The 24,476-nt window shown below is 44.6% G+C and overlaps 1 protein-coding gene across 2 annotated transcripts in view; it reads left to right on the top strand.

Annotated features, from left to right (window-relative positions):
- ZNF385B (zinc finger protein 385B) overlaps nt 1-24,476 on the top strand; it is a 314,561-nt gene that overhangs the window by 45,669 nt on the left and 244,416 nt on the right. Inside the window, exon 2 of one of the 2 annotated variants that reach the window (XM_048485735.1) lies at nt 623-922. In XM_048485735.1, coding sequence (XP_048341692.1) covers nt 625-922 — 298 coding nt within the window. In that variant the 5' untranslated portion in view covers nt 623-624. Of the gene's footprint in view, nt 1-622; nt 923-20,962; nt 21,488-24,476 lie in introns of those variants that run through there. The other variant, XM_048485737.1, reaches the window with a different exon arrangement.

The following is a 24,476-nucleotide window of genomic DNA, read 5'->3' on the forward strand; positions in this document are numbered from 1 at the left end:
GGGCGGGGTATAAATATAAAGTGAAATGAAATGAAATACTTATCAGATCCTCTGAAGATGCCAGCCACAGATGCAGGCGAAACGTCAGGAGAGAATGCTGCTAGAACACGGCCATACAGCCCGGAAACCACACAGCACCCCAGTGATTCCGGCCGTGAAAGCCTTCGACAATACATTGAAATACTTTTATTACATATGTTTTAATAGAACGTTTTTAGAAGGGAAACATCTGCTGGGCAATTTCGGCAGTGATGCTTTTTTAGTTACAGTTTGTGATTGATTATTGTATTGATCAGTTGCTGCACTAGTTGATGCATCTATATTTGTGTAAAGGGAAATGGATATAGAGATGGAAAAAGCACTGAAGAGGGCAAACAAACATTTTATTGATTGCCTTTAATGTACTGCTACTTATGCTAATCAAATATACCAACATAAAAAAAAAAGGAATCAGAAAACTGGAAAAACACAAAAATCACATTAACACTTGTGTAGCAAGAAACATAACACTACTTTAAAAACGAAGTGGGACCATTCAGGTAGAATAATGAAGCTGGTTGTACCTGAGTTAAATGTTACCAATTTATTATTTAAATTTTATATTTACTTTTCTTTTTGCTAGTGATGAAGCGCCCAGTAAGCCTTGACTACATCTTTGAAGATGGAATTATGAATCCAGCGGCATTCCTGCGGACCTTTGAAGAAAAAGGATTGAGAGGTGAAAGGCCTGACTGTCAGTTGAGTAAAGAGAAAAAAAAGGTCTTTTCCTTCTGTGAAGTATGCAATATTCAGTTGAATTCAGCAGCACAGGCTCAGGTTCATTACAGTGGAAAATCTCATCTGAAAAGAGTAAAGCAACTGAATAATGGGAAGCCACCTACAAGCACAACCACGGGCAGTTCGTTTGCAAGCACCAGCACAGGTACTTACTTTTTTTAAAATTGCAGTCTGAAATACTTTGACCAGCATCCTTTGTCTCAAGAACGAAATGGATTATTTAGATCTATTCTAGTCTAGTTTCAGACCTGATTATGGAATTGAAACAATCTTGGTTGCCTTGGTGGCTTTGTACTGGGAGATGGACGGGGATGGGGGTGCAACCTTGTTTTTCTGGGCCTATTGGCAGCTTTTGATACCTTCAATCATGGTATCCTTCTTGACTGCCTTTTCAAATTATGACTGAGAGGCACTGTTCTGTGGTGGTTTTGGTCATACCTGGAATGTAGATTTCAAGAGTGTGCTGGGGGATTGGTGTTCTGCCCCTTGGCCACTGGCCGGTGGGGTCTCCAAGGTTCTACTTTTTTCCTATATAATTTCAATATCTGTTTAAAGGGATTGGGAGAGGTCACCTGGAGATTTGAGTTGAGTTGCCACCAAAATGTTGGAGACACTCAGCTCTGTGCCATGCTTGGAGAGGCTGTGGAAACTAAGAACAGGTGGCTGGAAGAGGTTTTGAGATGGACGAGGGTTAACAGAGTGAAACTTAATCTCCCTAAAATGGAGATGCTTCTGGTAGAGGGAAAGCCTGATCCAGAAATTAAGGTATCCTGTTCCAAATGTGGTTGTGCTCCCCTTAAAGAAGCAGGTTGATTGCTTGGATAAACAGGTGGCAGCAGTGGCCGGGGTGCCTTTCACCAGCTTTGTCTCGTGGGTCAGGTGTGGCCCTTCCTGTACAGGAAAGATCTTGCCACTGTAGCAGAGGTGGGATCCAGCAGGTTCTCACAGGTTCCTGAGAGTAGGTTACTAATTATTTGTGTGTGCCGAGAGGGGGTTACTAATTGGTGATTTTGCCACGTGATTTTTGCCTTAGTTACGCCCCTCCTCTCAGCAGTAGCGCGCAGAACTTGAAGCAGTCTAGCAGGAGGTGCACCGGCGTGCGTGGCAGCCTGCGCCTGCGTGCATTCATTTCCCGCCCAAGGACCGGCGCAGTGGCTGTGTCCTTGCCACAGCCCCGCCCAGGAATGCCCCGCCACCCAAATGCCCGGCCATGCCCCCATAGTGCCCCGCCCAGCCCCATTGGCGCTACGCCACAGTTTGAATCCCACCACCATGGGAACCTGTTACTAAAATTTTTGGATCCCACCACTGGTAACATCTGTGTTAGATTACTGGAATGTACTCTGTGTGGGTTTGACCTTGAAGACTGTCCAGAAGCTACAGTCAGTACAGGATGCTGCAGTTAGAAAGTGCGGGGCGAATTGTAGAGATATTACCCCATTTCACTTGTTGTGCCTACTCTGGGCCCAATTCACGATTCTGGTATTGACTTTTAAAGCATACTTGAAGGACCACTTGCTCCCATATGAAATTACTGTTGAAGCAGTGGTTACTTGAAGTAGACCACCTTGTAGAATGCAATGCAGAAACAACTGACAGACACACAGTCAACGGTGCAGAAGTTCTGTTTATTGCTACGACTACCAAAGTGCTTCGCCAGTCAACAGGTGTTTGCAGGCACCCTCCTCTGTGTTCTCTGTGCCAACTATATACAATACAGGTCCCAATCAGGTGCACAGGTCTTATCAGTTATACACACGTTACTATTGCACTCGACACCGATTATGCACATAGCACCTGTCTAGGGGTGGACACATCTGTCATGTAGATTTTGCTCATCTGCACATGTCTTTTTGACAGGTTCTAACAATTACCTGTCCACTCACATCATTTTCAGAGTCCCTACTTCGTGTGCCCCCCAGTCACTATTGCACTGCCATAGCTTTGGATTCCTCCCCCCCAACAAGATGTGCTTGTCTTCCTCTATCATTGTTTTCTTCTAGTGGGTGAATAGTAGTAATTGCTGTCGGCCTTCGTCTCTTATCGGGCTGTTATGTTTGCTTGTCTGTTGATATGTTTTAATTGAACCGTTCATTCATACTTTATTGTAAATGCTTTTTTAATGTTGAAATGTTATAATGTTTCTAGGTTTTCTGCCTTGGGGACCCTATTTGGGCAGAAAGGAAGCATAAAAATGTAACATACACAAAGTTCTTGATTCCATCTTAGAGAAAAGTGATTACCGTATATACTCGTGTATAAGTCGACCCACATATAAGTCGAGGCACCTAATTTTACCACAAAAAACTGGGAAAACCTATTGACTCGCGTATAAGTCAAGGGTAGGAAATGCAACAGCAACTGGTAAATTTCAAAAATAAAAATAGATACCAATAAAATTACATTAATTGAGGCATCAGTAGGTTAAATGTTTTTGAATATTTATTTCAAAGAAAAACAGTAAACTAGCTCTGTAAGTGGAAAAGAGGTTCAACAAAAACAATATGGTCTCAGCAATAACTTTAAAAGTACAAAACCTTAGCTCAACCAGCAACCAATCTAAAACACAAGAGTTAAAATCCTTCAAAACTGGATTTTTGGTCAGGGGAGGAATGTTTATGTTAGCAGTATCAACATTTCATAGTATCTTTAGGAGACCCTCCTGATGATACCACCCAGGTTTGGTGAAGTTTGGTTCAGGGGGTCCAAAGTTATGGACCCTCAAAAGGGTAGCTCCATCTACCATTAGCTTCCATTGGAAACAATGGGGGATGGGAGCACCCACTTTGGGGGGTCCATAACTTTGGACCCCCTAAACCAAATATCACCAAACCTGGCTGGTATCAGCAAGAGATTATCCTGATGATACTACCCAAGTTTGGTGAAGTTTGGTTCAAGGGATCCAAAGTTATGGACCCTCAAAATGTAACCCCATCTACTATTAGCTCCAATTGGAAACAATGGGGGATGGGGCACCCCCTTTGGGGGTTCATAACTTTGGACCCCCTGAACCAGACTTTACCAAATTTGGGTGGTATAATTAAGAGAGTCTCTTGAAAAATCCCTGAATTTTTGATGCCACTAGCCTAAAAACTGTGCCCCCTGGCGGCCGACAAAATAAAAACCCTAAAATATTTTTTTAAATACACCTCACTCGCGTATAAGTCGAGGGGGGATTTTTTTCAGCACAAAAAATTTGCTGAAGAATCCAACTTATATGTGAGTATATACGGTATTTCTTGTCTTTTTGGTGGCTCTGTTGCTCGAGAGCCCAGAATTATGGGGAAAGGGCTCCCAGAGGTCTGTGGGGAGGGATCCCCTGATTTCTCATTAAATGTACAGCTTTCAGTGCATTAATGTATTTTAAATACTATTTTGTCCTGAATCTGTGCAGTTATTTATGAAGGAAGTTTACAAGGATGCTGCCTGTCCTGTGTCTCAAGAAGGTTAACAAAACATCCTTCAGCTGATGCCTGTTGTGGGTGGGAGCTGAGTGACTTCTGTTTCAGGCCTCTTCCTAACGCTTAGTTCACCCACAAAGGGAAATGGAATTTATAGTGAAGGACAGAGCTGAACAAGACAAATAACTTGAACTAGCATTCAGTTTCCTAGTCTGGGCATCTGGCATTTCAGTTGTGAATGCAGCTGGTGGAACAATTGAAGAATCTTCTGCGAATGGATTAATTTACAACTAGCAGCACTAACGTTTCAGGATACACATTAGAACAGGTTGAGAAGTTTATTTATTTTGTCGAACTGTAAAGTTGAACTCCTTATAAGAAAAGTTAATGTCGCCCGCCTATTGTTTCAACATGCTTTTGCAAAAATAGAGTGGATTAATTTTCATTCAACATTAGAACAAGTTGAGAAGTTTATTTTGTTGAACTGTAAAGCTGAATTCCTTATAAGCAAAGTTAACATCAACTCCCCCCCCACTGCTTCCTCATGCCTTTACAAATTTCCATGAATTAGTTTTCCACAAACTTTGAATGAAGAGCAACATAATATAAAATGAGGAGTCTTTAAGCAGATAGTGAGAAATAGGTTCAAGACTGAGGAAATTGTATATTTTTACTTTGGGCTTGGTTTCAGAACTACTCCTGTGATTAATATATGGAATTATTCTGTCAGTCGTTTGTCCGGGATCCTTTTTACTCCAGTAATACCACTCTATTGAGACTGCAGTTCGGACACTAAGGATGTTTCAGGTTTTCATTTAGGTTTGTGAGCTTGAAGGTAGGAGAGTTGTTTTATCTTGTGAATTCAGTTTGTGGGTATCACAGCAGTGGTAGAAACATAATTTTTGGGCCCTGTGACAAAGCATGCTATTTCAAAATGGTGTTCATGTTTAACTACATACCAGTCTTCTCTTCCTTCCCTCCCCAGTTTCAGTAAATGGCACCCTCAAAACAGAACAATGAACTTCACCTTTGTAGCCTGAAGATAAAGTCTTGGCAATAGACTGGCCTGAGTTACCAAGAATCAATCTACCAGGCACAGCTGCAGCTGTTCAGAGTCTCAACTTTGCTTGCTAAGCACCTAGGGTTTGACTTATGGTGCCCCCAGGAGTGAGGGAGGAGTTACTGCAAGGCAGGAATCATGCAGACACAGAGCCGGGCTGCTGCTGCCCCAGACAGGAAGTTCCAGCACCCAAAACTTGAGACCACTGCAAGATAGCCCTAACTCCTACGGCAGTCAGCCATCTTGCCTTCTGTGCAGTTTTATTGCAAGAGGGACAGAACCTGCAAGATTTTTTTTTTTCAATTAAGGAGTACATGTTTAATTTCAAAAGGACTCAATCAGAAATTGATACTTTGCTGTACCTGCCATTCCATATTTTGAGGAGGCCCCCTTCCAACTTTGGAAACTAGCATTAAAGAGTTAAATTAACAAGGAATCTGAAGATTTTCAGTGCCTTTCGAGAGCATAGAAATATTACAAGTCTAATATTACTCAAATCATTCTCGTCTCCTTTTGTCTTTGTTATAAAGTAAGAACAAAGTGTCTTTTTTCCCCCACGAAGATGCAAAATACGCTTGGATCCTATTTTTCTTGTAAAAGTATAATCCTTTGGAGGTCACCTCGTATAAAAGTAATATCCATCATCCTTTCTTATACTAAGACAGATGGAAAAGCGTGGCTACGCTTAAGGAATGCTATCTAGAGGAGACAGACGTAGCTGCTTTTTTAAAGGGCTTCTGCTGGTAAAGCCAACAGTATTAATGAAGTGACAGGTTTAAAATCTGAAAAGCGGGGAGCTTATTTGTTTTCTCAGGTATGACACTTTCAACCTTTTCTACACCTTGCAAACTTCTTTCCTCTTGGCAATTTTTTTTTAAAAAGACCCTTAAATTCTGTCTGTCCCCCTCCCCCCATGCCTTGCCTTTGTTGAATTGAGCCCATTTTTGTCCCTTGAAGATCATGTCTATGGGAAGCTAAGCTGTTCATGCAAATAATTAAACTGAAATAGAGGTATCCATGTGGATGACCCCTTTGTAATCGGGGACCTGCATACCAGTAGAATAATCTCTTAAGCCGTTTCCGCACGGGCCAAAAACGGCGGCCTGGGGACGGTAAAAACGCCGCCCCCAAGCCGCCGTTCGCACAGGCGGCGCTGCTGAAACGCAGCAGCGCCGACCTGGCTCCCCTTCCCCTCCCTCAGGGCGGCGTCAGGCCGTCCTCAAAAACACCCCTTTAAAGGGGTGTTTTTGAGAAAACAGCGTGTTCCCTGCGGCGCGGTGCGAACGGCACCGCCGGGAACACGCTGTTTCCCCCTTCCCTCTCTTACTTGCCTTGTCGCCGTCGTCGCCCTGCCTCCAACTCCAAAACCTGGAGGTCAGAGAGCAGCGTGGGTGGGGCTTAGGAAGACAGCAGGGCGACGACGGCGACAAGGCAAGTAAGAGAGGGACAGGGAAGAGGCGGCTCCATGCGGAGCCGCCTCTCCTGTGCCGGCCTCTGCTGGGGCCGCTCGCACGCTTGCGTGCGAACGGCCTCCACCCCCACGCCGGCAGAATTCTTGCCGGCGTGAGGGTGCCCAGAGGCCTGTGCGGAAAGGGCCTTGGTGTCTAGGGAAGGGATAGGGACAGCTGTTTCCTTCCCTTCTGCCCCTGTCAGCCTGGGGACAGGGAAAGGGTTTGACTGGCTGCCATCACTCTCTGGTTTTAGGGCTTGGCCGGGGGTGGGGGTGGGCGAGCACCCTCCCTGCCCCCTAGACAACTCTTTTCAGTTGAGATGGGCCCTTCTGTGTGACTGAGTATGATGCTTGAAGGACCCAGGCAGAACGAACAAAAACCTCCTAATTTGTTAGAAGAAAACTTGGGTTTTATACAGAGGTGGGATCTAGCAGGTTCTCACAGGTTCCCGAAAGTAGGTTACTAATTATTTGTGTGTGCCGAGAGGGGGTTACTAATTGGTGATTTTGCCACGTGATTTTTGCCTTTGTTACGCCCCTCCTCTCAGCAGTAGCGCGCAGAACTTGAAGCAGTCTAGCAGGAGGTGCACCGGTGTGCGTGGCAGCCTGCGCCTGCATGCATTCGTTTCCTTGCCACAGCCCCGCCCAGCAATGCCCCGCCCCCAGAATGCCCAGCCCCATTGGTGCTATGCCACTGTTTGAATCCCACCACCATGGGAACCTGTTACTAAAAATTTTGGATCCCACCACTGGTTTTATACCTCAGCTCTCTCTCTCCTAAGGAGTCTCAAAGCGACTTACAGTCACCTTTCTTTCCCCACCCTACAACAGACACCTTGTGAAGTCGGTGGGGCTGAGAGAGTTATGAGAGAACTATGACTAGCCTAAGGGCCCCCCAGCAGTCTTCATGTGGAGAAACAGGGAAACAAACCTGGTTTGCCAGATTAGAGTCCACCACTTTTAATCACTACACCATTCTGGGTCTCCATCTGTAGCAGCAGATGAAATAAAAGAACAGTTATGAAAATAGTGTAGATTGACACAGAATATGGTTATAAGACATAATATTCAGGAAAATAAGCCAACTGGAAAGGGCAGCTGAACTGGCAACTACAGAGGTGGGTAAAGAGTCTCCTTCTAACCCATGAACATAAGAACATAAGAACTAGCCTGCTGGATCAGACCAGAGTCCATCTAATCCAGCACTCTGCTACTCACAGTGGCCCACCAGGTGCCTTTGGGAGCTCACATGCAGGAGGTGAAAGCAATGGCCTGCTGCTGCTGCTGCTGCTGCTGCTCCTGAGCACCTGGTCTGCTAAGGCATTTGCAATCTCAGATCAAGGAGGATCAAGATTGGTAGCCATAGATTGACTTCTCCTTCATAAATTTGTCGAAGCCCTTTTTAAAGCTATCCAGGTTAGTGGCCATCACCACCTCCTGTGGCAGCATATTCCAAACACCAATCACAAGTGTGTTTCCTTTTATTAGTCCTAATTCTTCTCCCCAGCATTTTCAACGAATGTCCCCTGGTTCTAGTATTGTGAGAAAGAGAGAAAAAATTCTCTCTGTCAACATTTTCTACCCCGTGTATAATTTTATAGACTTCAATCGTGCCTCTGTCCTTTTAAAACTTTCCTGCCATTTTAAAACTTTCCTGTCCTTTTAAAACTTTCCTGCCATTTTCTTACCCTTGGTTAGAAGCTGGCAGGAAAGTTGACAGAAGGCACCTGAGGCGGCAGCTATGAGGCAGGTATAAGAAGGAAACTGCCCCCCCCCCCCACTCTCCATGCCTCCATATCTATAATACACAATATTTTGTGGTGTCCCCACTTGTGTAACACTGTTAAAGCTTGGCCTTTGTGCAAATGGAGATTCGGATCACAGATTTTTAGAGAGTTTTGGAGTTGGAGGAGGGTCTTTAGGGAAATAGCAACATAAATTACAACTACTTTCCAGATATAGGAACTATAAAAGATATTGAGCATTCATTTACTGGCTGAAGTGTCTTGCCTTGTCCAGACCTTAAGACCACCATTCCCTGTACCCTCAACTAGCATACTTTTGGTGCCTATTGTTTTAGCTGTTTAGTGTTCTGTGGATAAATATATGCAAGTGTAGAGCGAGTAATGCACAAATGTTGAGGGAGGATAAACATAGAAAAATATACTAAAAAGAGCTGGTGAGACATTACAGTGGTACATAAAATGCCAATAGAAGAGGAAATAGAATAGGGAGGGGAAAGTATGAGGAGAAAAATTAGTTGATCTCCTCTCACTGCATTAGTGTAAAATGTCCCATTTGTAATAAGGATCACACACCCCCACCCCCCCCCGAGAACTGAGTCCCCCTAGAGAACTGAGTAACATCTGAGGCTATATTTTATGTACTGGTATATTTTACTGAATTGTATTTTTTAGCGTAGTGCATATCAGAATTGTATGCAGGAATTTTATTGCTGAAGTAATGTTACATTTTTAAAACGCTAGTCTAAGGCCATAAATAAATGGTTATAGTTGTAGTAAGGGTCAGCATGTCAAAGATCCAGAGCAGTAGCTGTTTTTGTGTGTTGCAAGGAACTTAAATCGAAGTTCAGTGACACATTCAAAAAATTAACACAATTTTTCCCGAAATAAACCTTTGTGGGTCAGAGTTCACATCATCAGGTGCAGCAGATACACCCAGTGAAGTGAGCCCTGGTTCTCAGCATCTTATGCTGGAATAGATTTTGTTGGCTGTGGACCTCTGTTAATTTTTTAATAGAGAATACTTTTTTATCTGTAACTTTCACTTTTATATTTGTGTGTAAGCCAACCACCACAAGATGGTGCTGTAAGCATTCAGAGGAGGTCAGGCTGTATTATCAACTCTTCATAGCATTACTTATCTCATCTAGGAAATAGGTCTCTGTTCCTCTTCTCCCTTAATAATTATTTGGACAAGACAGAGGTAATCATTCCTCATCTGGCCAACTTTGTGAGCTGAATGTCTCTTCTCTCCTCCCCCCTTTTACGTCCTTCTGTTACTGGCACCACCAGAACTTTTCAGATATAGGGGAGTTTACACATTTGTTAAAAAAAATCAACAGCCCAAAGCTGGAATGATGAGATAAGACAGACAAAGCTATCTACTACAGAGAGCCAAACTCTGATATGTTTTGTAAGCGCATGGAGCAAAATACAGGGAATATAAAGTAGGCCAAGATACTGCAGTGCTGGCAAGGGGAACTAAGATATCTTTTTCAATAGTGCAGGTAAATGTTATTTGAAAGGCCTGCTTGAGAGGTACAGAGTTGAATGCTAGCATGTGACTTCTGTACATAACAGAACCCCAGAAGGAGGGATGGATGTTATTGTTACCCAATGATACATAACTTTATTTTTGAGAACTAGTATAATTCAGTATAAAATATGGGCCATGCTGTGATATCTGCCCTTCTGCAATTGAATTATTGAACAGGAAGAGAGAATGAGAGAGTTTTCTGCAGGCAATTTGGGAAAATCTACCCAGCATCGGAGGCCGCAGCATTATTTCACCATAAAGTGATACTAGTGTGGGGCACGGACAAAATGATGACAAATGAGGATTTTTAAAGATTCTGGAACCTGTCTAAGTAGAGCCATCTGATTTATTCTGCAGGGTGTTCTGTCGTACAGAATTGTGGAAATGAATGTGTCTCTATGTAGTCGTTGGGATTCTCTTTTGTTGTGCAAGGCTTTTTAAAAAAACTTGTGATTTCCAGATGTGGATAGATGATTCAGGGTTACTTATTAGTAAAACTGCAGCTGGAAGGTAGATCACCTGACAATAACCTGGACAAAGCCATTATCAAGGTAATTGTGTGCTGCTTTTCCAACCTGTTTCTCCCTTCTGTATGTATTCTTGTACCTAATTTGCTAAGGGTGAAACAAGTAGTGACGACTCACTTCCCACCAATCACCGCATGTTCCATCACAGCATTCCATTTCCCCTCCCACAATCCCCACCAAAGAGCAATCAGAGCCCAGTGAGGCAGTGGTGCCAAACTGCTGCACTGCCTGGCTCAGCGCCATCCCTCCCAGTCTCTCACCCTCCCCCCCCAAAAAAACCTCAAGCTAGGCCCAGCGGGACAGTGGCAGCAAGCTCCCCCTCTCATCTGGCCCATCACTATCTCTTCCTGTCCCTTGCCAACCCTCCCCACCCAAAAAACCAACTCTGCTGTCTGGGACTTGCACACAAGCCTTCTGTCCCCTCCGAAGATGGCGGTGATGCCAGATTTGCCAGCCTGCTGGCTCTGTAGCAGCCCCAAGCTGGGCTCGCAGCAGCGGGGCTCCTCCCCCCCACCACCAGGACTGGAGTCGCCGAGACGTGCTCACCTGGGGGGGTGGAGAGCCCGGTGGCAGAGGAAAAAAGGAAGCAGCTGTGGAGAGTTCAGGCATGGCAGCAAGGAGCCCCAGAACCAGGCCATTCTGGGCTGGGAAGCTGCCCTGTGGAGAGAGATCATCCAAGCCCAGTGATCCAGGCAAGCGAGGGTGAGGCACCGGAGCCCACCAGGCCCAGCCAGACCTCAGCATTTGGGTGATGGAGGAAGGGGCCGGGAGATGTTACAGAGGGCAGCGAGGCTGGGGTAGAACAGGTAGAGGATGGAGCCCACCATGTCCCCCTCCCCCCCTCCCCCCCGAAAGAAGGATCAGGGCCTGGCGAGATTGAAAGTAATGGGTAGACTTAGTGAATGCAGAGGCTGGGTCTTCCCATTGGTTCTTAATAGAGGGCTCTGGAGGGCTGGTCTACCCACAGTTGAAAGTAATGGATAGATAGGACAGGTCTATCCATCTCCCCATCTTCACAGGCACCCTGGTAGCGCCCCCCACTTTGGACAGCCTGAATCCAACTTTGCAAATGAGGAGTGCTTACGGATTTGAGGAGAACACTTCCCATATCCACAGGCACCCTGCTGGCTCCCCGCCCCCATTGCAAAACTGGGATCCAGCTTTTCAAAGGGAGCAAACCAGCAGTTTGCCTTTGAAGATGGGGAGAATGGGAAGCCAGGCTAATCCTCCGGGAATAGGAGGAAGAGAAGAAGGGAGCTGGTGACACAGGGCTAAAGGGAGAGGAAAGGCAGAAGGAGTTGCCCCCTCAGAGGGTGCTATTCCCACCAACAGCTGTCTAGAGCCCGTTTATTTATTCATACAATGGGCTTTACTGCTAATTCAAGCATAATTGCCTTGAAAATGAGATTTGTTTTCTTTCTTTTTATTACTAATGAACCAATTCCCTCCTCCTCCTGCAATGTTTTTAAATATCACCTTACCAGTCCTCGACCCTTTAAGAAATGTGAACTGTTACCTACCTCATAATCAACATTCTCCAGCAATTTAGAAGCAAGTGCTAAAACTCTTATTTCATGTTTTATTTATCAGAACCACCAATAATTGCCCTGTTGCTAATATAGTTGTGCTTTCCTACAAAATTTGTTTTTGTGATGTTAGATGATTAAAACTGTTCAGTTTACATAATTTCCATTTGCAATGAACTAAAAAAGTTTGAGTTTGATTTTTTTTAAAAAAAAAAATCTGTACTGCCAAACAACTCATAGCTATGTAAATTATTTGGCAACCTTTAAAAAATGCATTTCTCTGATAAGCTAAAGTACATTTTTTTTTCTTCATAAAATAAACTCTCTTGATTACTGAAACCAGGATTGCACATCTGTTTTTGCAGGGCATTATGAATAATTTTTACATGTTAAGTGTCTAGCAAGAGAGACTGGGTTTCTCAATTACATTTTGTCTGTTACCATTTCCAGATGTGGATAGCAATAAGTCCCAAGGATTTTCTAGTGTATCGCAATTGCTTTTTTTTAAACAGCTGGCAAATGTTCCTTTAAAAACACTGCAACAGAAATGACTAATTGTCAGATAACAGTGATTGAAGTATGTGGTGGAAAGTGCTTATCAAGTCACATCTGACCCATAGTGACACACAGGGATTTCAAGGCAAGAGACATTCAGAGATCGCCACTGCCTCTTTCCTCATGGGCTGAGAGAGTTCTGAGAGAACTGTAACTGGCCCAAGGTCACCCAACAGGCTTCATATGGAGGGGATGGGGCTCGAACCTGGTCCTCCAAAGACCATCATTTTTAACCACTATACTATGCAGACTCCCTATCTGAAATATAGTGATGATGTAAACACTGATTTCAGGAAGTGTACCACATACTTTGGAATGTATGGACCACCTGAGAGAGTTCTGAGAGAACTGTAACTGGCCCAAGGTCACCCAGCAGGCTTCATATGGAGGGGATGGGGCTCGAACCTGGTCCTCCAGAGACCACCATTTTTAACCACTATACTATGCAGACTCCCTATCTGAAATATAGTGATGATGTAAACACTGATTTCAGGAAGTGTACCACATACTTTGGAATGTATGGACCACCTACTTATACGCAAGAGCCAGTATTGTTAGCCGGTAGATATGCTTGCTGCATGTGCGTTGGTGTTTGCCATGGTGAACACTCTGGTTAACGAAGATGAAATTAATATTGCTAACTCCAGTTTCTTGAAATTCCTGGAAATTTGAGGATGGAGCCTGGGGAAAGTTGGAGCTTGGGGAGGCGACGTACCTCAGCAGGATGTAATAGTGTGTCTGCCCTCCAAAGCAGCCATGTGCTTGAGGAAAACTGCTCTCTGGTATCACCAGGCTTTTTCTAGAGAGTGGCAACCCAATGTTCCCTGCACGCGGCGCAGGCACCATAACCATATTGACACCACGCAGGTTGGCTGACTGCCCAGCAGGGGGAGCTCTCACTGGTGGCTCAGTTCCAGCAACAGCGAGGTTCTGCACTGTGGTACCGAAGCCTTAGAGCATAGGTGTCAAACTCGCGGCCCTCCAGATGTTATGGAGTACAGTTCCCATCATCCCCCGCAACCATCATGCTGGCAGGGGATGATGGGAACTGTAGTCCATAACATCTGGAGGGCCGTGAGTTTGATACCTGTGCCTTAGAGGGACTGTTGGTGGCAGCCCTAGATGAGGGTCATGTCCAGGGGCGTAGGGGGGGAAATGGCGCCTGGGCCCTGCCCCCTTCAAAGCCCCCCCTCCCGCAGAGCCCTACCCCCACCCACTTACTTTATTTCAAAAGACAGTCTGTTCTGGCTGCCGGGGTGGGACGGAGCAAGGGGAAGGGGTGTGGTGGGCGATTCCCACCCCCCACATAACTCCGATGGCATGCACCCGAGGTGGGGCGCCCCACCCCGCCCCGTTATCGCTATGCCACTGATCATGTCAATCAAACTTTCTACATGGAAGTGGCATGTGTCTATGTTTGGTTACTTTTGCCCTCAAGGGTTATCATTAGGGAATGAGGGCAACAGGGAGCTCACAGTGTCGTGTGATTTTGGCTTCCTTCTCTCTTTGCAACTTGACTTGTAAGCATTGGCACAACAACTTGGACAGCTTCCACAAAGCAGCAGGACTCTCACTGCTGCTGGGAATGCAGAGGTGTTGTTGCGGCAGCCTCTGCATGGCTGGTTTCTCTGCATGTTCCTTGCTCTCCATACCCACAGCTGCTATTCTTTCAACCTCACCCCCATTCCGTTGAAGGAATTTTTCAGTGCTTTCCCCCTCAATTAGTATTGCCAGTTCCCAGACTCGGAGGAAATGGTGGCAGGTGATGGGGTAGGGAAAATGACAAAGAACTGGACGCAGCTTGGAATGGTCTGCATTTTTCATCTACATTGTATTCATCCCATTCTTTCTGTAATTTTTTGGAAAAACATTATCATAAATCGGGCTTATAAAAGATTATAACAAACCTGGGGGAAAGTTAAAAGGTTCACAAATGTACCATGATGCTGTGTGGAAATTGCGGGAGGGGCAGGGGTCTCAACTTTCAATTGATACCCAAGCTGGACTAAAACACTAGTGTGGGAGAAACTTTAAATGTAGCTTACCATAGGTCTTTCCCCTGCCTTCCGTACTTCAAATGGGCTGCCTCCTGGTGTGTGTGGGGGGACAGTTCTTTGAAGTTCTGCATATTCAATTATCTACCTGTTCATTGATTGCCTTACTTTTATTAAAAAAAACTTTAAGTGCAAAACTGCTGCATGGATGGAGGGTGGGAGAAATGGTGGCATCAACTAGCCATTGTCCAGTTGGTTTCTCTGCTACAAACTGTATGAATCAGCCTCTTCACAAAGGAGAGAGATGTTTGGTTTGAACGTGGTGAAGGTGTTTCCAAATCGGACTCTCTGCTCGGAAAATGTTTCATTCGTCTCTGCCAAGTGTTGTGTACACAGCATACCCATTTGTTATATGAAATATGAACATATGCCAGTCAGTGGTGTATTGTTTCTGGAAGGCAATATGTTCTTACGGTCCAATTAATTTGCATATATGGCCATCTACTGTGTGTGATTTATAAGCATTTCGTTCAACAAAAAAATGTCATTATCGAAGCTACTTTAGTATTTATTTATTCCAGGGTTTTAAATACAGCTTCACCCAGGAGTAACTTGTAATACAGTTATACTTTTTTCTTTTATTATATCTGTATTGTAACCAGGGCCCTTGGGGTAGCTCACAAAAATAAAAATATATCAAAAAACCAGCCTGATAAATAATAATGATTTAAACTATTGCAGTATACTGTTAAAAATAAAACATACAGTTTTTTTATTTTCATCACTTTCCTAAGACCTTCCTGTAAAAATAGAAGGCCTTTGTCAAATGTTGTGGGAGCTTGGGATGGTTAGTTGTTGTAGTATATCTCAAGAGAGCCAGTGTGGTGTAGTGGTTAAGAGCAGGTGGAGGATTCCCCTCTCCTCCACTTGAGCAGCAGACTCTTATCTGGTGAACTGGATTGGTTTCCCCACTCCTACACATGAAGTCTGCTGGGTGACCTTGTGCTAGTCACAGTTCTTCAGAACTCTCTCAGCCTCACCTACCCCACGAGGTTTCTGTTGTGGGGAGTGGAAGGGAAAGAAGTTTGTAAGCTGCCTTGAGTCTCCTTACAGGAGAGAAAGGAGGGGTATAAATTCAATCTCCTCCTCCTCCTCCTCCTCCTCCTCCTCCTCCTCCTCCTTCGCAGCAAAGGGCCAGATTAAACAAGATTATTTTTTTTGTGGATTGGAGCTGAATTTCCTAAACTGACTTTCAGACAAACAACCATAATGTCATGCTGTTGGGAATGCATTTCCCAAGTGCCCAACCAAGTCTATATTATGGTCCTGGACTAGCACAAGGTGGATAAGCTACAACTGTTAACAATCATAACATATATTAAAAGCAGCAGTGGTGTAGTGGTTAAGATTCAGATTAAGATGCACTCTAATCTGGAGGAACCGGGTTTGATTATCCCCTATGCTGCCTGAGCTGTGGAGGCTTATCTGGGGAATTCAGATTAGCCTGTACATTCCAACACATGCCATTTGGGTGACCTTGGGCTAGTCACAGTTCTTCTGAGCTCTCTCAGCCCCACCTACCTCACAGAGTGTTTGTTGTGAGGGGGGAAGGGAAAGGAGTTTGTAAGCCCCTTTGAGTCTCCTATAGCAGAGAAAGGGGGGATATAAATCCAACTGTTCTTCTTCTTAAAACAATAAATATATATCTGAAATAATCTGCATCAGGAAAATATAGAAGCGTGAAGATGTTGGAATGGGAACATAAATATTAAAAAGAAGACTAGTAGAAGAGTTTGGATTTATGCCCCACTTTTCTGAACCATCAGGAGACTCAAGGCGACTTACAAATTCCTTCCCCTTCCCTCAACAGACACTTTGTGAGGTAGGTGGGGCCAAGAGAGTTCAGAGAGAACTTCGACCAACCCTGTAGGAGTAGAGAAACAAGTTGAGTTCAGCAGACAGGAATCTGCTGCTCATATGGAAGAGTGGGGAATCAAACCTGGTTCTCTAGATAATAGTCCACCGCTCTGAACCACTAAACCATGCTGGCTCTGAAGAACTAAAAAAGAATCAAACATTGAAGAGGTTTTTCATCTACATGAAATTACTAAACTATTTTTTTCCCCGCAGGATGGGTTGAAGACACTTTCTCCAATTCTGTGCGAACAGCCCAGTTTATTTTTCCAACCCAACTTAAAATCTTTTTGCTTTCATTTTCTTCTGCCGCTGATTTGCTGCTTGCCTGCTCCGCTGCGTCCGCCATTTTGTGAAGATCTCCTCAGACATTCGCTCTGCAGGCATCGGGGTCACCTGCCTTTTTACTGATTAAAGTACATGATTGAACTCAGGTCTTCTTGCCGATTTTGGCAATATATAGTTTTGCCATTTAAAAAAAATTATTGTCCTCTAAAATAAATAAAAAAATGGCAAAATATATATATTGACGAAATCGGCAAGAACAGCTGAGTTCAATCGTGTACTTTAATCAGTAAAAAGGCAAGCGCAGCGGAGCTGGCAAGTGGCAAATCGCCAGTGAGGGGAAATTAAAGTAAAAAGGTTTCGGTCAGGTTGGGAAAAATAACATGCATGGGGGGGGGGGGGGCTGTCTCCTCAAACGTGCTGTGCAAATAACAAAATGGGGAGATGGGTTTGTTTATGACGTCCTCTGGCTGTGCAGAAAATACCATTAACAAAGTACAGTTGCAGCCAACTCATGGCGAACCTTCATGGAGTTTTCAAGGCAAGAGATGAGCAGGAGTGGGTTGAAACACTTGACCATTCTCTGTTTGTATGCCCTAAATATGATAAGATACGCGTGAAATGCATGAATTCCATTTTCTTGCAGTGTTCTCAGTGGCAAGAGTGTTACAAGATATCCAACCTCCTGAACAGCTCTGGTGTGCTCTTTTGTGAGACCGTTGCAAATTTTAGACTGGAAATTAGTAATTTTAACAGTGTTTTTAAATCTTGTTTTACTTTGAAATTTTGTCCTGTTTTGTATGTCAATAAAGGCTTGTTGTTGTTGTTGTTGAGTGGATTGCCATTGTCTTCTCTGCCTAGCAACCTTGGTTTCCCTTGATCTCCAATGGCCAGTTCTACTTAACTTCCATGCTCTGACAAGCTCAGGTTATTCTGCCCTGTTCAGGCTGCTCAGACATAGGCTGTTTCCCCACTTTTCCTTCGCTGCGCGCTACTCACTGCGCGCGTCATTTCTGGTGTATGCCCGAGCTTCCCCTTGCTGTGAGAAAAGGCACCGTGAGAGCGGCAGTAGTGGGGAGCGGCATGTAGTGGGGAGTGCCACGAGACCCCGCGCTACTTGGCCCGAATAGCGTGCAGCAGAAGGTAAGTGGGGAAAGGCCCATAGGCTCATTCCGCACATGCAGAATAATGCACTTTCAAACTGCTTTCAGTGCTCTTTGGAGCTGTGCAAAATAGCAAAATCCACTTGCAAACAGTTGTGAAAGTGGTTTGAAAACGCATTATTTTGTGTGTGCGGAAGGGGCCCATGCATAAAAATTTGGTACCAATGGAAATATCCGAAGGACAAGGAACTTGTCCCATATGCCGAAAGAACTAGGAAGCCAAAAGGGTGTGACATGGACAACGGAAAGAGTAAATAATTTGAAGTTTTGGATACAAATAAGAAGAAAAAAAGTTGTGGTTAAACTGGGAAGATGGGTCATAGTTTTAGCCGAGAGAACAGGGAAAAGTTTTGGGGTTTTTTGTCTGTGTTTTTGCAAAGTTCTGGAGAAGTAGCATGACTCAGTAACTGGCTGAATGTGGGACCAAGGGAGAAAGAGAGTAATCAAAGATAAAGCTGAGGTAGCACATCTGGTCAATAGGGTGAATAGTGGTACTGCCAATAGATATAGGAAGTGATTAGGAAAGGAAGGAAGGCTTAGAAGAAAGATAAGTAGTTCAGTTTAGGACATGTCGGGTTTGAAATGGGGATGAATCATCTAAGAGGATATATTGGACAGATCAGCAGAGATGCAGGACTTAAATGGAGAGGGAGAAGGTAAAGTCAGAGAGACCCATCTTTGCTGTCCTCCATATATTGGTAGTTCTGTAACTGTGGGCTAGAGTGAGAATGGAATATAATGAGGTCACCCGAGGAGAAAGTATGAATAGCGAGGGACCAGGAACAGAACGCTGAGGGAGTCCAGCCAAAAGAAGCAATGTTAAGTGAATTAAGAGGAGAAGGGCTGGCTGAGAACAGAAGCCTAAAGTATTCTTCTGCCAGTACTGGGGGAGGGACAAATTTGGGCAAATGCAAGAAAAAAAAGGGAACAGTTTGGATTTTGTAATCCACTTTTCTCTCCTGTAAGGAGACTCAAGGTAGCTTACAAACTCCTTTCCCTTCCTCTTCCCACAACAGACACCTTGTGAAGTAGGTGAAGCTGAGAGAGTTCCAAAGAACTGTGACTAGCCCAGTGGCATAGCGCCAATGGGGCCGTGTAGGGTGTGACGTCCTGGGAGGAGCAGCGGAGGGGCGTGGCTGTGCCATGGCGGAGGCATGGTGGGGTGGACAGCGCTGCGGCGGGGCACAGGGTGTGCGTGCACCCCAGATGCAGTTCCCCCTTGCTCTGCCTCTGGACTAGCCCAAGGTCACCCAGGAGGAATGTAGGAGTGCAGAAACACATCTGGTTCACCAGATAAGCCCCTGCCACTCAAGTGAAGGAGTGAGGAATCAAACCCAGTTCTCCAGATTAGAATCCACCTGCTCTTAACAACTACACAGTGGTGGAATGGATCTAGAGTAACATGGCTACAAGGATTTCTGCCAAACACAGCATGATTTTCCTGCCTTCCCCATCCCCCAGTAGCCTGAAATATCTTCTGAAATCCTGTTTCTAGGTGGTCCTCTATCCCCTCCAGAACAGGACTGGAGGAGGGGGGCACATCTCAAGCTGCAGTGGGGGAGGGGAGAAGATGGGCTGATGTCCTTGCACCCATGGAAATGACTACTATGGATCCAACCAGAGAGTTGAAATGAAGGAGATATTGTGGCACATCTCAGTTCCAAAGGGAGTAGGAGGAAATGGGGCTGATTTTCTGGAAGAGAAAAGCAGATGGGTGCCATGATTCTAGAGGCATCCACTAGTAGGGAGAAGAAGAATAGGGTTTTATATATTCTGCTTTTCTGTACCAAAAAGAATCTCAAGGTAGCTTCCTATCACTTTCCTTTCTCCACCTCCCACCCCACAACAGGCACCTTATGGTCGATTTCGCACTTGGGTTATCGACCTAAGTTCGACCTAAGTGCGCCGCACAACCACTGGGATCGACATGGTTTTGTACCAGCTTCGCCCCCGTGTAAAGGTCAAATTTCTGACTCCAGTTGGGAACTACTACTTTTTCAGGGAACCACGCTCGAACTCAGCTCAATTCCAGTAAAGTGCGGAATCTCTGGTGCCAGGAGTCCCCCATTCATCCAATCACAGCTGAGTGTTTCGGGTATGCCAATCAAAAACCGCCACCTTCATCCCTCCATTCCTGTGGCAGTTTTTTTTTATAACGTGTGTGGGGATAGACAGAACATGTCCGTAGAACAGTAGCCAATCGGAACGGAGCAGCGAAGAGGCACAGCCTGATTCCGCCCTCCAAGCTGGGATCAAGCTGGTTGCAGTGGGGAACAACAATGGCTTTGACCTAGGTTAGTACCCTTCTCAGGGAACTGGGTCGAACCTATTTTACTCGTGTGCAGAATCGCCCTATGAGGCAGGTGAGGCTGAGAGAATTTTGACAGAACTGTGACTGGCCCAAGCTCATCCAGTTGGCTGTATGTGGAGGAGTGGGGAAACCAACCCAGTTCAATGGATTAGAGTCCACCACTCTTATGGAGGAGTGGAGAATCTAGTCTGGTTTACTCCAGATTAGAGTCCGCCGCTCATGTGGAAGAATGGGGAATCAAACCCGGTTCTCCAGATTAGAATCTGCCGCTCTTAACCGATCCACCATCCTGGCACTTTTCATACTGACTGAATAGTGGAGCTGTGTGTTGATGTGGAATTTCTGAGAATTAGCAAAAAAAAGTAATGGAAGAGGGTAACTCACTAGGTGGAGCGGATGACTCCTGGCTAGGCACCCCGTGGTGCAAATGTAAAAGATCAGTAATGTATGGTTGCAACTCTAATGCTTTACCACGTTAATTTCTGTCATCAAAGAAAAGATTTCTTGTCTTTGTCTATTCTAGGACAGCATAGAAATGCTGCTGCTTCTCTTCTGAATGTGTGTGTTTTCTCCTAAGCAGAAAAGCTCCGTTGATATGTCCCTATTTTCACTTCCTAAAACCTCCTCCCACAGTCACCCCACACCGATGTATTGGAAACGGATGCGCTTTTATCACTGTGGAAAACCCAGAGCTAATTTTAACGCTGCTACAGTATGTGGAGACGATTCTTCATTCTGCGTGGTTCGGAGCTATATCTGTCGAGCCGTTTTCGTAATTATCTGCCTTTTTGTGAATTCAATCACAGGCGGCTGATTCAGTGTGTTGACAGTGAATCCTTAAGGTTTCCTGTTTGTCAGCATAAATCCACCATGAGGACTTTCTGCCTTTTGACAGCGCCGAATGTGTGTGTGTGTTTTTCAGTATGAACAAATGTGTGGAACTGGGGGTTGCTCTGTTTTCTTAACAAATGACTCAGTTTGCTTGTCCTTCCCTAAAATTCTGCCAGTCTGTGAAGGATTTTCGATGAGCAGTGCAAATAAGCCAGCATTGGGGAAGGTCTGAATCTGCTCTGGAATAGTAGTTTACTGTCAAGTGACTGATTAAGGCTGGGAAGCCAATTCTGTAGCATCCGCCACCTCTTCCTTACTGGCTGCACACTGGAAGTTTTGTATCCCTAACCCTGCTTTTGTTTTTAAGCTGGATATTTAATACTGCAGTAATGTGGAGTGGATTCTCCAGCAGAGGTGAGCAATTATTTTTATTAATTAGCATTGCAGAATTGCTTTGAGTTGCATTCCGGTGCATTCTCACGTTCTATGGAAGGGGCATTTTTGTGTGATAATCATGCCGACAGAGATAACGCCAAGACTAAAAGAAACTTGCGAGATATCAGACTGGGTTGTAGAATTATCATTTCATTTTAAACATAACTTTGCAGGAAATGTGTGTTGAATTTCCTTTCTTGTCTCTATTCCAGGCGTGTGTCAAGCATTTCAGATATGAAGGATGTAGTTGATGTAATATGACTTGCTGATTGTTAATAAACGAGAACGTTCGTCGCTGCGATAGTGGTCAGAAAGCAGTCTGTGAGCATTAAATCCTGCTTGTAGAAATTAAATCCTGTCTTGGGGGTGAGGTGAGGGAATGCAGGAGATGAATGGCGAACATGACCTGAAACTAATAAAATTAAAGCAACACAGACGACATAGTGCAACTGTAAGAGTCTGACTTTGTTGGTATTTGACGGTGCGACCCATCAGATGCAAGACAACCGTCAGTAATTCATTTGCAGTGACAACTTGTTCTATGAGAGGCATAAAATTACAGTCACTCTTGTCTAACCATGCTTTAAGTAAATATGACACTTTAAGTGTTCCAGAATTTTATTTAAGGCAGAAATATATTGCTGAGACTAATCTGTGAAGTTCCTATTGGCAACTTCCAACACTTCAGATCAGTCTGGCAGAGAATTAAGTCGTGTTTGCCTGTCTTACAAAGTTCTATCCGATCATTAGCAGCGTGAAAATTATTCATTAAAAGCTTGTTGTTTTGAAGTACCTGTAACTTTACTTGTGGGATTAGGTCTTTGTCCTAAAAGAAGAGAACAATGTGAGCAGTTATGATAAAGTATCTTTTCTGTTGACAAAAATCTGTTCAGTGTTAGTAACTTCACAAATCTTTCATGACAAATGGACCTACCCTCTTACTTCTGTTTCCAAGTACATAAATTCATGAAGCGGTTGTGTTTTTTCATAGCTTCAGACCGCAGAGTGATAGATAAGAACATGTTTGTTTGCCAGAAGATTCGAGAATTTCCATTTGCTTGACAGTACATGTAAAGCATGACTAGCCAGGAGCAGCCCCATTTGCGTTAGCCAATCTGTCTTTGCAAGTCCCAGGGCCACTATCTTGCTAGAAGCCACTGTGTGCTTTTGAAAGCATGAAATTAGTTTTATACCCAGCACATGGTTTCTCATTTAGCAGTTCTTTTTATGGAAATGGTCAATTTATGGTTCACTGCCAGGATTTTGGTCTTCTGTTAAAGCTGATAGCTCCTGCTAAGGTGTCTGTGGGAGATAAAACTTTCTTTAAAAACCTGGAAGAGAAAAACACTAATTAGAACTAAGAGGAAAATGATCATATTGATCAATGCAATTTTCTTCCAGCATTATTTCAAAACAATTACCTGCAGAAACATTGTTTTTCTGTCACTGCCAATTCTCGAATTGGACTTCTTTAATGAAGAGTTACCGGTAACCTAACTTGGAAACGACAACTTTATGTGTAATAAAGTTCTTTTAAAATAAACTGTCGCATCTTATGGGGAGATCTGTTTTTGATCATTTGATCGGTATTTCTTTCAGCCTTTTCCTGAGTCACTTGACCAAAAGATATCGGTTGGGCCAAATGATATCTCTGTTAACCAGGGCAGCGTCTGCTACCCAAGTGTTAAAAGATGAGCCTAGCATATATTTTTTTAAAGTCTGGTGGAACCAGAGTGAACTCTGTTCTCTTTTCAGGGCGTAGAGAGTGTGTTCAAATGTCTTCTGCTGCATAGATTGTCCATCCTAAGGTTGTGCTTCCAAGGTACCCAGCTGGATTCAGGCAGGCCCTTGGGGCAATTGGCAGTAAGTAATCATAGTCCAAGGCACAGCCCAGAGTCAGGAATCCAAGCTACAAAACAGGAAGGCAAATCCAGAAAGCACCAACAAGGTCACAGTCGAAAGTCAGAGGTAAATCCAAGCAACAAAGTCCAAATTCAACCCAATGGTCTGGCATAGAGAGTTCTCAGTAGCAGAGCAACAGCCAATACACAAGAACTGTGGGCAAGTTAGTTCCACACTGGTTCACCCTTTTCTGGCTGCTTTTGTCAAGAAAATCCTGATCAGGAGCAGATGTAACTCCTCAATGTGCTAAAGTTGTCCACTCATCAATGGCTGGGCAGCCTATGTGGATATCAGCCCTGATCCTGTGGTGACTGAAGCTCCCAGGCTGAGGTTGACTGGTGCTGAGCTACCAACCACATGCTACGGCATCGCTCCCGCATCTCCCTCTAGCCACTACGGGCTCTGATGACCCCTGGGGTGACGCTAGCAGCTGCACCACTTCTATTTCAGCTTTGGATCCCATGCTGTGAGAGTGAGGTGTGGCATAATGACTTAATCCCGAGAGTCCCCCTCTGCACCTGATGGAGTCTCTGCCTTGTCCAGTGGATCATCCTGTGGCATCCAAGAGCTGCAGGTGGCTTCCTCTATCTCTCCCTCATTTGAGAAGGTATTTACATGAGGGTTGTTACAGTACCACGTTGAATAGCAACTTCAGTCTCGTGTGTAGCAATGCTATGTGATAGTGGAAGTTGCCACCAAGTTCTAGACAACTTTTGGTGACCTTGTAGGGTATTCAGTGGTTTACCTTTGCCAGGTTCTGTGTAGCAATGCTGGACTTCCCTAGTGGTCTCCCATCCAAATACTAACCAGGGCTGACCCTGCTTAGCTTCTGAGATCTGACTTGTCTGGGCCATCTAGGTTCAGGTAAAACTGTGAGCAGAGCCCAGGGTGAAGGTCACGTCTTGTGTCCTGTGAAACATTCTGGAGGCCTATGCAGTTTTAGCAGGCAGAGCTCTTGAATGGTTGCCATTCTGGAGTGAGTGTTAGAGGCCAGTGTCATAAGTACGTTGAAATAAATTGCCAGCATTCCCGAACACTGCCTACAGCAAAGCCAGGGGGGGAAACC

This window comes from Sphaerodactylus townsendi, linkage group LG02 (genome assembly GCF_021028975.2).
Source record: "Sphaerodactylus townsendi isolate TG3544 linkage group LG02, MPM_Stown_v2.3, whole genome shotgun sequence".
Taxonomy (NCBI): domain Eukaryota; kingdom Metazoa; phylum Chordata; class Lepidosauria; order Squamata; family Sphaerodactylidae; genus Sphaerodactylus; species Sphaerodactylus townsendi.